General features: G+C 45.6%; 2 protein-coding genes across 3 annotated transcripts; one reads left to right on the forward strand and one right to left on the reverse strand.

The window, feature by feature from the left end:
* Positions 1-2,727: 2,727 nt before the first annotated feature.
* Positions 2,728-7,511, forward strand: SDR39U1 (short chain dehydrogenase/reductase family 39U member 1). Of its 2 annotated transcripts, none has more exons than XM_080564904.1 (6): positions 2,728-2,781; positions 3,663-3,769; positions 4,107-4,189; positions 4,845-4,966; positions 5,562-5,705; positions 5,904-7,511. In XM_080564904.1, exons 1-6 carry the CDS (start codon positions 2,748-2,750, stop codon positions 6,317-6,319), a joined length of 906 nt encoding a protein of 301 aa, XP_080421030.1. In that variant the 5' UTR covers positions 2,728-2,747; the 3' UTR covers positions 6,320-7,511. The 2 variants fall into 2 exon arrangements, with proteins under 2 accessions (XP_080421030.1, XP_080421031.1); XM_080564905.1 differs by lacking the exon at positions 2,728-2,781 and adding an exon at positions 2,920-3,447.
* A 999-nt stretch (positions 7,512-8,510) lies between these two features.
* LOC308181509 (olfactory receptor 4N5-like) lies at positions 8,511-12,547 on the reverse strand. The gene has a single exon (XM_080564887.1). The coding sequence runs from the start codon at positions 10,969-10,971 to the stop codon at positions 10,009-10,011; it is 963 nt and encodes a 320-aa protein (XP_080421013.1). The 5' UTR covers positions 10,972-12,547; the 3' UTR covers positions 8,511-10,008.
* Positions 12,548-12,553: the final 6 nt, after the last annotated feature.

A 12,553-nucleotide genomic window follows, 5' to 3' on the forward strand; every position in this document is an offset into this window, starting at 1 on the left:
TGATACCATGTTTCAATATTTTGCATTTGAGTTTCATGGTTCTTGAATCCAAAAAGGTTTAAAGATTTGGTTGCCTAAAATACTGAACATATTAATTAAAACAGATAACCTTGTTACCCTTTATTTTTTAAGCTGCTGCTAAAGCATAAGGGATTTGGATTTACTCTCCTTTTTCTCATCCTTTTTCTCATTCTTCTTCTTTTTTCATTCTTTTTTTCTTTTTCTTTTTCTTTTTTTTTCTTTTTTTTCTTTTTCTTTTTCTTTTTTCTTTTTTTTTTTTCCTTTCATGAGGGAAAATTTTTCTGACATTGTAGATAAAGTCTTGATTAAAGAAAAGTATTTTTGGCATAGAGAAACATAATTTCCCACCCCTATGAAATCTCTGGTCAGTACCTATCCACTATTTCTTTGAGTCATTACAAGTCTGTGGTACCAGTTGAATATTTTTCACTCTTTGCTTTTGCAAGGCCTTTCTTCTAACACAGAAACACATTCACACAGTGACAACAGGAAGGGAACAAAGAACTTCAGCTCTCTGGTGGGTTGTTAATGAGCTTGGGAAATGAAGTATACAAATGGTTGGTACACCGAGTCCCTCAAGACAAAGAGAGAAATGGCCAGGGGCTACAGTGCAGGACCTCTGGAATGAGACTGAACAGCAAGAGGAAGTGTAGAGCAGAAAGAGTCTGACTTTAGCTCTGAGTTGTGACATGCAGCCCTCACAGACACAGGGGACACCGGGAGAACTAGAGCACTGTCAGTCATCCAAGTAGAAATATTACCCTCCCATATTTACTACAGATCTATTTTATTTTATTTTATTTTATTCTATTTTATTATTTTATTTTATTGCCAGATGCCTGTCCAGGCCACAAATCAGATGAGTTCATGATGATGTCATTGCAGCAGTTTCAGATGTTCTCCTGTCACTCACTGACCCAAGGTTGTTCACATCCTGTTCACATTGTCCTGTTTGTCATGGCTCACCACTTCCAGCTACTGTATGCATAGGTATTGCCTATACAAAGCAAAGCTATGATACCCCACCTCAGCTAGACAAATACATTGTAGTGAAGCATGCTGAAATTTAGGCCAGATATTCAAGTGATCAAGGTGAGGTAATACTTAGCAAGTCACAATGCCAGGCAGAGTGCACCTGCAGCAGGTGCCCGTTTCTTGTTGGGTAAACCCAGTTTCATGCCTGGATCATAAAGAGTTTGGAAATGGCCTTGTTTCTAGCCCAAGAGGCTCCCTGTCTGTAACACAGCTGTCCCAGGGAAGCTGGGGACAGGGCAATTGCAGGCACAGAACACCACTACTCAGTGGCATACATTGTAGGTTCCATTTACCAACCAAGTTGATGTCTATGGCAGTAGCTGCCAATTTCTATTCACAAACACATGCATCTGGGCAGAGCTCTGACATGAGTCAAGGCTTCTGGTCCGAGATCCCTGCTCAGGAGAGCGAGACACTCACTGCAGCTGTTGGAGGTGACAAGACCTGGCTGGCAAGCAGCTCTTTGCACGCAGCAGTTCCACCTTGAGGGCATGACGTCGAGATATGATTTAGTAGCTTAGTGGGTAGTACTGGTGATAGGAGAACGGTTGGACTAGATGATCTTGTAGGTCCTTTCCAACCTTTTGTTTCTATGATTTTATGACAGTCCTGTCAACAGTGCTGGTGGTTGGTGAGTGAATTCCCCCCCTGGGTTATTGTTTTCACTCTTTACTGCTTTCTACTGCAGACATTCAACATAAGCTCCCAACTGTTTCACTGGCCACATCACCCCAAGGCCAAACTCAGAGTTTTTCCATCTCCAAAGCCAATTCGCTGTTGTTGCCCAGATTCCTTTCTTACCTCTCCATGCAACACCCGTAATTTCTGCCTCATTCACTGTTTAAGTTAATAGGTGGCCACACTCTCATTTCATCGCATTCTTCCAAGAGGCGTCACCTGTGTCATGCTAACCCGCGTTCCACTAGCTTTGGGTTGGGGGGGGGCCGCACATTCCCGGACGCCCGCCGGGCTCACGGCAGCCGTTTCTCCGCCGCCATCTTCCCACCGCAGGACCAGTTTTGGGCCCCTCGCTACAGGAAGGACATGGACGTGCTCGAGCGAGTCCAGAGAAGGGCGACCAAGCTGGTGAGGGGTCTGGAGAACAAGTCTTACGAGGAGCGGCTGAGGGAGCTGGGCTTGTTCAGCCTGGAGAAGAGGAGGCTCAGGGGCGACCTTATCGCTCTCTACAGTTACCTGAAAGGAGGCTGTAGAGAGGTGGGGGTTGGTCTGTTCTCCTATGTGCCTGGTGACAGGACGAGGGGGAATGGGCGTAAGTTGCGACAGGGGAGTTTTAGGTTGGATGTTAGGAAGTACTTCTTTACCGAAAGGGTTATTAAGCATTGGAACGGGCTGCCCAGGGAGGTGGTGGAGTCACCATCCCTGGAGGTCTTTAAAAGACGTTTAGATGTAGAGCTTAGGGATATGGTTTAGTGGAGTACTTAGTGTTAGGTCGGAGGTTGGACTCGATGATCTTGAGGTCTCTTCCAACCTAGAAATCTGTGATACTGTGACCCGTCACCCCCGGCGGGTGCCTGCCATTCTTGGCCCCGCTCCCGCCTAAACCCCTCCCGTCAGCGCCCGGAGCACGCTGGCCCTTTAAGGATCGCCCAGCGGGGTGCGGAGCTGTACGCGCCGGGACACCGCGGGCGGGAGGGAGACCGGCTGCGCCCGCCGGGCCGGAGCGGTTGCGCATGCGCAGCCGGGCAGCCATGCGGGTGCTGGTGGGTGAGTGCGGGGCGGGGGCTTCCGGCGCGCCGTTGGTTCTGGGCGCTGCGTAGGGAGCTGTGAGGGGGCGGCTGGTGCTGGGTGGGGGGCCCCGGGGAGCCGTAGGGCGCGGGGGTGGCTGCAGGAGCCCTGGGGGAGTTGTGGTTTGGAAATGGGGGGGCCTGGGCCTGGATTCACAGAATCGCAGGATCATTTAGGTTGGAAGAGACTTCCAAGATCACCCAGTCCAACCTCTCACCTAACACTAACAAGTCCTCCACTAAACCACATCAATTAGCTCTACATCTAAACGTCTTTTAAAGACCTCCAGGGATGGTGACTCAACCACTTCCCTGGGCAGCCCATTCCAATGCCTAACAACCCTTTCAGTAAAGAAATTTTTCCTAATATCCAATCTAAGCCTCCTCTGGCACAACTTTAGCCCATTCCCCCTTGTCCTACCACTGGGCACGTGGGAGAATAGACATATCCCCACCTCACTACAGCCTCCTTTAAGGTACCTATAGAGTGTAATAAGATCATTCCCGAGCCTCCTCTTCTCCAGGCTAAACAACCCCAGCTCCCTCAGCCCCTCCTTGTAAGACTTGTTCTCTAGACCCCTCAAGAGCTTCATTGCCCTTTTCTAGACACGCTTGAGCATCTCGATGTCCTGCGTGATTCAGCATGGTGCGTGTAGCAGTTGGGATCCAGGCACCCTGAGGGGGTAGGATGGAGTGCGTGGAGCCAGGGTATGGGGAGTGGTGGAGGCCTGCAGTAGGAGGGCTGGGGAGAGGGTGATCAGGGCCCAGTGGTGTACCCTGGGAGGATGGCCATGGTAACAGGAACTCCTGTGCTAGCTTTGCGAGCTGCTTCTGGTCTCTAATACCCTGTCTTTTTCACAGGTGGTGGGACTGGATTTGTGGGCAGAGCCCTGACTCATTTGCTTCAGAGCCGTGGTCATGAGGTGACCCATGTCTCTCGACAAGGGGGCAAGGATCGCATCAGCTGGGTACGAAATAAGAGTGATTACAAAAGGAAGACCATTTCAAGGCTGAGGAACAAGCCTACCTGGCGCGGCATGCAGGGAATTTGTAGTGGGCAAACTGTTTCCCACTGATGTACCCTGCAGCTCCTAGGTGCTGTACAGGTTGTGGTCAGTTGGGGTGGGTACTGCTGCAGCTTCAAGGAGCAAAATGTTCTCCATTCATGCTTGTGCGACAGGCAGTGTTTTACAAGGGTCAGGAAGGAACTGGCTGGGTGTCTTGGGAGCTCATCCTGCTTTGTTGTTGGGAAGGCTTGAGAAGAGGGGAGGCTGGGTGTGTGATGTCTCTGTTACCCCTGTTTAGGAAGAGCTGTCCCGCCTTGGACTGCCCCAGTGTGATGCAGTGGTGAACTTGGCTGGTGAGAATGTCCTCAACCCTTTCCGCAGGTAACTTGATCTCCCATAGTGTTGCAGGGACAAGGTGAAGGCAAGACAGCCCAATGTTGTCAGAAAATGTGGAGTGTGTCTGGCAAGGGAATAGGGTGTCCAGAAAGGACAACCTGGCTTCCCTGGCTGTTGACTTCTGGGTCTTCAGGTATCCAGAACATTTCTGTAGGCCTGTTAAGTCCCCAGAGAATTTTGAAAGACAGATTTCCTTCTGGACTGACGGGGGAGGCTAGGCAAAGTAGTTGCATACATCCAAAAAGGCACCAGATGCCTATGCTTAGAAAATAATAAGCTTAGATAAAATCAGAACCAAAATGGACTGTGGAAGTTGTTCTTGTATTGCTGAGGGTGTTTTTGGAAATGCCTCTTCCAGGTGTTTGAGGAGAATTCACACAGCTTTGGTGCCCACATTTTCTGATGTGTTTGCCCTAAGGGCATCCAAAACCTACAGCCTTTTATAGGAAATCGTGAGCTGTGTTCTCCCACAGTTACCATATGTTTAAGTAGTAATATTCTATGTCCTCCTCCTACTCTGGGGTGGGGAGAATTTATGTGACATCTCCTGTGCTTGTGAGGTGACCGTGGGGGCTCCCCCTGGGGCTGTTGTTTCCTGGGATATCCTGATGGGAAGTATGAGTGGCTCTCCTTTTTCCAGATGGGGTGATGCTTTCTGCAAGGAAGTTATCAGCAGCCGAGTTGAAACCACCAAGACCTTGGCCAAAGCCATTGCTGATGCTGACCAGCCACCCAATGCTTGGGTCGTCGTCACCGGCGTAGGTATTGGTTGGGCCCAGTGTGCCTCATGCTGATGAGGAGAGGTGTACCTCCAGACAGAAGCATGCTTCTGGGGAAAATATGTCTTGCCTTGAAATGCCAGCTTTATTGCCATCAGCATCACTGTGTTTAGGCAAGGCTTGGTCAGCTTTTTTTGTACTGGAGAGGAATTTGGGTCCTCATGCTTTCACTTGGTGGCATTAGGACAGGACCTTTTCCCTGTGAAAGCCTTAAGGCATCTGTAGAACCAAGTTGTCTAAGCAAGGACTCAGCTGAATCGCCCCATACATCTCCAGCTTTGCATTTCTGCTTCCTACAGGCTTTGAAGCTGCTGCGGGTTAGCATTTATGACAGGCAGGAAGTTTCTTTCTATGCAGCCAGCTCAGTGCCTTGTTTGCTGGTGCATTTGATTCATGGCATTGCCATCTTGACTGGAATACTAGCACATCCTGTTGAACCTGCAGAGTGCATTTGTAGTTCAAAACCTTGTGCTGTTCATATGAGGATGTCCCTGGAGACAGGGATAAGGGCTGGGGAGAAGAGGGACAGCTGATGTTGGGATTCAACCCCAACCCGCTTTTTACTGTTATATCCCCAGGCTATTACCGCCCTAGCCCCACAGCTGAGTATACTGAGGATAGCCCTGGGGGGAATTTTGACTTCTTCTCGCGCCTGGTGAGCTCCTGGGAAGCTGCAGCTCTCATCCCTGAGGGTCCAACTCGTGGTGTTCTGGTGAGATCTGGTAAGATGGGACATTGTGCGTGTCTGGAGTGTCTCTGCTTTGGAGCTGGGGCATGAGGGGAAGGAGTGGGAGAAGTGCATCGGATTATGTATCTCTTCTTGCTGGGGTTCGGTCTCAGGTCCAGCCTTCTAAGGATTGTCTCCTGGCTGTAGGTCTGGGGCTGGAGAGGGTCCCTGTCTCACTCTGTTCTTTCCACAGGTGTAGTGCTGGGCCGAGGTGGTGGCGCAATCTCTCAGATGCTCTGGCCATTCTGGCTAGGTCTGGGAGGCCCCATAGGGTCTGGGCACCAGCCATTCCCGTGGATCCACATTCAGGACCTGGCTGGGATCATATGTCATGCCCTGGAGAATGAGTGCCTGCAAGGGGTCTTTAATGGTGTCTCCCCGTCTTCTCCTGCCACCTCCAACAGCACCTTCACTCAGGAGTTTGCTGCAGCCCTGGGACGCCCAGCCCTACTGCCAGTGCCTGCCTGGGCTGTGCGAGCTGTCTTTGGGGTCGAGCGGGCTGTTATGTTGTTGGAGGGCCAGAAAGTGGTACCAAAGCGCACCCTGGAGAGCGGCTACCATTTCATCTTTCCTGACCTTTCTGCAGCTTTGAAGGACATTGTGGCTTGAGTATTCCTTGTTCAGGCTGTTTAGGGCCTTTTTTTTGTGGTTCCCTGGCTCATATACCTTCCCTTGGGTGAAAGAGGGTGTCTTTTCCTGTTCTGTCTTCTTTTGTGCATCTCCAGTTTAGGAGACATCCTTCCTATTTCCAACTGCAATTTCCACCTGCTTTTGGTGAAGGGCACAGACCTCTTTAAGGATTGTGACTGCTGAATCTGCCATCTCTTTTCCACAGCGTGTATGTGAGCTGCTCACAGAGCACCTTGGGGGAAGGATGTGTCTGCCCCTGCAAAAGAGGTATGGCAGCAGGGAAGATCATCAGGTGTTGTAATTCTTCTCCATGTTACTGGAAGTCCCTCTGCCTGTTTTTCCCAATGTCTTTCACCATATGTTCTCAAGAGACTTAGTTATGCTCTTCTGTTTTGCTCGTCTCAATCTCATAGGAAATTGTAATTAATTAATTAATTGTAAGCTTGTAATTAAGCTTGGTGGGGGGATCCATTTGAGGGGGCACAGAGAATGATGGATATGGGTGACTTGGAGACCTTGCCTTCTCCTTTTTTTCTGGTAGATTTGTGCTAGAGCAAAGGTGTCAGAACCTCCAGCAGACTCGGCCTGAGCATTGTGCCCCCACAGGTGGATTTGCAGGATTCCATAGTATCCATATTATGGAATACATATCCAAGGGCTTTCATTCATAAGTTTTTCTGCTTTATGACAAGTTACTACAAATCACTGCTAGCAAGTATACATGCGTTTAATAACACAAGTATATTTATCAAGCTATTACGAATTATTATCAGGAAAACGAGTGTGTGTGTATTTGTATGTGTTTATATATAAAAAGTCAATAGCAGCAGTCAGTAATAAAGCAGTAAGGATATATACTAATATTACAGGTTATTACAAACAATGCTAGTGAAATAGCAAATATACTCATTATTGATTACTTATAGGCACATACATATATTCAAAAGATAACCAATACCACTAGCTAACAAACCAATCCCACAAGTGGGGATCTAGCTGTCTTCAAAGTAGTGTAACTAGGAAGACCAACCTCAGAAAGGGGTCAGTAAAGAAAGCTGACCTTAGAAAAGTCAATTTTCAACTTGACAATTTTCTTTTGCCAAATGGTATGCAGAAGATAGTTAAATAAGGGGATAAACAGCAACAACAAAATAAATCCTACTTTACAGGCAACTATATTTGGTTATTTAGAGCATGCTACAGATGGTGTTACATAAGAACTGAGAACACTGACCTGTACAAGCACATGGAGGAGAAGAAAGTGATCAGGAGTAGTCATGGGTTCACCAAGGGGACATCACACTTGACTAACCCAATAGCCTTCTATGATGGAATGACTAGCTGGGTGGATGAGGGGAGAGCAGTGGATGATGTCTGCCTTGATATCAGTAAGGCTTTTGGCACTCTCCCATAACATACGCGTAGGCAAGCTCAGGAAGTATGGGGTGGATGAGTGGACAGTGAGGTACACTGGCTGGATGGAAGAGCTCATAGGGTTGTGATCAGTGACACAGTCTAGTTGGAGGCCTGTAGCTAGTGGTGTCCTCCAGGGGTCCATATCAAGTCCAGTCCTGTTCAATTTATTCGTCAATGACCTGGTTGATGGAATAGAGTGCAACTCAGCGAGTTTGCTGACAACACAAAGCTCAGAGGAGTGGCTGATATCCCAGAGCACTGTGCTGCCATTCAGAGGGACCTTGACAGGCTGGAGCATTGGTTCGTAAGGAACATCATGAAGTTCAACAAGGGCAAGTTCAGGGTCCTGCACCTATGGAGGAATAACCCAAAGCACCAGTACAGGTTGGGAGCTGACCTGCTAGAAAACAGGCCTGCAGAGAAGGATCTGGGAGTCCTGGTGGACAGTAAGTTAACTATGAGCCAGCAATGTGCCCTTGTGGCCAAGAAGGCCAATGGTATCCTGGGGTGCATTAGGAAGAGCGTTGCTAGCAGGTCGAGGGAGGTGATCGTCCTCCTCTACTCAGCCCTGGTGAGGCTTTACCTGGAGTACTGCATCCAGTTACGGGCTCCCCAGTAGAAGAGGGACATGGAGCTCCTGGAGCAAGTCCAGCAGAAGGCTACAAAGATGATGAGGGGAGTGGAGCACCTCTCTTATGAGGAGAGACTGAGAGAGCTGGGCCTCTTTAGCTTGGAGAAGACTGAGAGTGGGTCTTACGAGTACAAATACCTGAAGGGAGGGTGTCAAGAGCATGGGGCCAGACTCTTTTCAGTGGTGCCCAGCAACGGGACAAGAGACAAAGGGCACAAGTTGAAACACAGAAAGTTCCAGCTTAATATGAGGAAACATTTTTCTACTGTGAGGGTGACAGACCACTGGAACAGGCTGCCCAGAGAGGTTGTGGACTCTCCTTCTTTGGATATATTCAAAACCTGCCTGGATGCCATCCTATGCAATGTGCTCTAGGTGATCCTGCTTGGCAGGGGGGTTGGACTAGATGATCTCAAGAGGTCCCTCCCAACCTCAGCCATTTTGTGATTCTGTACGGTGCAGTGCCTTCTTGGATATTATTGGAGACTTTGTGGATGGAGCTATATTTAGCATATTCTGCATCTACATTGTCTATGGAATATATACGTCAGTAAGAAGTATATTCCTGATCCGAAATCCTGATTTTTTCAACAAAAGGAATTAATTTTTCTCAACAAGGAATTATTTGGCCAATTCTACTTTAGAGACAAAACAAGAGGTAAATTACAGGGCATGTAAGGGCCAAGACAGAAAAAATCTAAGGCACAGTTTATTTCAACTCAAAGTAGGAATTAAAAATGTGTTAGCGGAATTTCTCTCTAGAAATGCTTTTTGCAGGAATCCTTAGGAATCCATAGGGTTCTATGTTGCAGATGTCTATAACTGTATAGATAAACAATACAATCAATGTGTGGTGAGGTTCTGGGACAGGTTGCCCTGAAAAGTTGTGGATTTCCCATCCCTGGAAGTGTTCAAGGCCAGGTTGGATGGGGCTTTGAGCAACTTGGTCTAGAGGGTGGCATCCCTGCCCATGGCAGAGGGTTTGGAGTTAGATGATCTTTAAGGTCTCTTCCAATCCAAACATATGATTCTATGCCTCCCGTAAGACCATGACAACATTGCCTTTGATTTTTACTTAACAGTTTCAGATTGCAGTGGACTACCTATGCTGTATGAGAAGCAAAAGCTTGCCTACAAACTAGGTGATCCAGCAGTTTACACATTGTCCCTCTGTGGGGAAGCAATCAACTCATTTAAAAGGCAGCCATGGAAGAGGGGAGGCAGTCATGCCTCCAGGGCGGCAGCATCAACGTTCAAGTTCAACTATAAACTGAAATCTTGAATTAACATGCTTGCAACCATTGTGACTCTCTGCATCAGAACCAGAAGTCCATTAATAATTCTAGAAAGTCTCAACACCTACCAGATTATTTCTCAAAAAAAAAAAAAAAAAAAAAAGATTTTTAACAGTAACTTCATAGCACAACTGATACGATTCCTTTACACAGCTTGGTTCTCTAAACTATTCCATACAGTAATTAGTATCACCCTATGACTTTTGGATGGAAGAAAATTACTTAAAGATTACTGATTATATATTATGCTCTTACATAATGTACATCATGGAGTTGTTCCTAAGAGAACTGCATTAACAAACAAAACAACAACAGTTTCATTTACTTTAAAATACTTGTTTGTTTGTTTGTTTTATTTTTCCACATGTAAATATGTATTTGCTGACCAACTTCCACACTGAGCTTCTGATCTCCTTGTTACACAGGGTATAGATCAAGGGATTAGTCAGTGGGAAGATGACTGTATGGAAAAGAGCAACAACCTTTTCCATTGGGACAGCTTGGAAGGGTAAGACATAGATATACATAGCTGGGCCACACATGACAAAAACCACAATGATGTGGGAAACACAGGTGGAAGCAATTTTGCTCTTTGCCTTGGAGGACTGTGTTTGGAGCTTCAGCAGCAGGACAGCGTAGGAGATGAGAAGAAGTGCAGAGCACATGACAATGACAACTCCATTGTTGAGATACATCAAAAGTTCCACCATGTGAGTATTAGCACAGGCCAATTTAACCAGTTGATGGACATCGCAGAAGAAGTTGTTCAGGATGTTGGGGCCACAGAAGGGGAGAGCAATGGTGAGAGCAAATAGAGTGATGCCATGGATGAAGCCCCCTGCCCATGAAGCTCCAACCAGGACATAGCATACTGCCCTGTTCACAAGCCTGGTGTAGTGAAAAGGTTTGCAAATGGCTACATAACGGTCATAGGCCATGGCCACGAGCAGGAAAGCTTCAGCTGCTCCCAGGAAGTGGAGGAAGAAAAGCTGCGCCATACAAGCATTGTAGCAGATTGTCTTATGGTGTGAGAAAAAGTCAGCCAACATTTTAGGTGGGGTCACACAACAGTAACAGATGTCCAAGAATGCCAAATTGGCCAGGAAAAAATACATGGGTGTTCCCAGTTGGGACTCCCTTTGAATTGTGAGAATGATAAGGATGTTGCCTGGAAGAATTATCATATAGAACAGCAGGAAGAAGAAGAAGAGAATCATCTGGACTTTGTGGGTTTGAGAAAATCCTAACAGAACAAACTCTTTAACCACTGTGTTGTTCTCATACTCCATTTTGACTCTGTAAAACCCTGAAAAACAGCAATCACAGAAAAATAAACAAATACCAGTGTAAATATACTAAAATATTTAAGCAAATTCAGGTATACTTAGACTGCCTAATATGCACACCCTTTGACCATTGTCTAGTTTTAAGGAACTCCTTATGGTGAAATACTTGAAAGCTAGTAGTTTAGATTCCCACTAACTTGGGCATTGTACTGGAAATACAAACTGAAAACATCCACATGTCGTCAGGGGCTCCACATTTTCTCTACACCCTGTGAACGGGCACCAGGATTAAGTGTAAATCATAAAGTATCAGTCCAGTCTCCTATACTAGGCTAACTTTTGTGGTTTACAATGTAACTGTCTATCTGAGCTACTCCTGTATACACCCTCTCCAAATGACAAAAGCAGGCCCTTCCAGGGTACTATACAATTCATTCTAATATAGACAGTCAAACAAGTCTGGATGAATTGCACTCTAGCACTCTACTTACTCAATAAACCTAACAATAACATCCACGGAGTATGAAAGGAAACTAAGTATAGATCACTCACATCTGAATGAATGTGTATGAATTCTTTGGGTGAATTTGTCTGGCAGCTGCAAAGAGTATTACAACTGAACAATTTAAAATCACTTCAGAGTCAATATCAATACAGCTAGCCTAAGGAATGAATAATTCCATCATAAATTTTCCCAAGAATACATCGATTCAAGTATTTTCTAAAAGAATATATTTTCCCCGATTGTCTTTCAAGGGTGCCGAGATCACATACTGACTTCCACCTTTCCTCAAAGAAATCCCTCAGCAGTGTCTAATTTTCCAATGAAATCGTCAGAGCATTGGAACCATGAAGAAAATTCCATTATCTAGATATCTCTCTGAAATTAATCCACCAAGAATTGACTTGAAGACAGATTTTGAAAACAAAGTGAGATTTTCCTTGGAATGTATCAAGTCATTTCAATTTCCATACATTTGAATGAAATTGTGGATTTTAACTCCTCCCTCACAAAGACAAGCATTAAAAAACAAAACAAAACAAAAAAAACCCAGTCAAATTTAGTTAAATAGAAAGACTTGTAAAATAAGTTCTGCCATTCCTTCCAATTCCAATTCTGTTTCTTCTGAGTCAGAAGAAAGTTACATGAGATTTTGTCTCCCTTTCTTTTTTAATATCTTTCTTTCATTTTGCTGCAAAGATGGTATGTTTGTATGCATGACTATGTCTGCCTGTTACTGCATTCATAGTTTGCAATAGAATAAACCATACTGAAAATGCTGTGATGGGAAAAGATGCTCAGATCTGTAAGCATCATTTAGTTTTAGAACAGTTGTAGTTAGTTCCCTTATTGAGACCAGTGAGAAATGAAATTGGTCTTGACAGTGGAAACTGAAAATAGAAAAACAAGTGAGAGGAAGAGAAAGTGGCAAAAAGTAGTCAAACTTTAAAATAAAATAAAGAAATAAAGGAAAAGAAGGAATAAAGAGAGAAAAATACCCTTTTAGACACTTTTTGATGTTTCTGTCAAATATCAAAATTTCTCACCATTCCTGGAAATAAACAAACAAAAAAACCATTATTG

This window comes from Anser brachyrhynchus (assembly GCF_964034855.1).
Source record: "Anser brachyrhynchus genome assembly, chromosome: 22".
NCBI lineage: Eukaryota > Metazoa > Chordata > Aves > Anseriformes > Anatidae > Anser > Anser brachyrhynchus.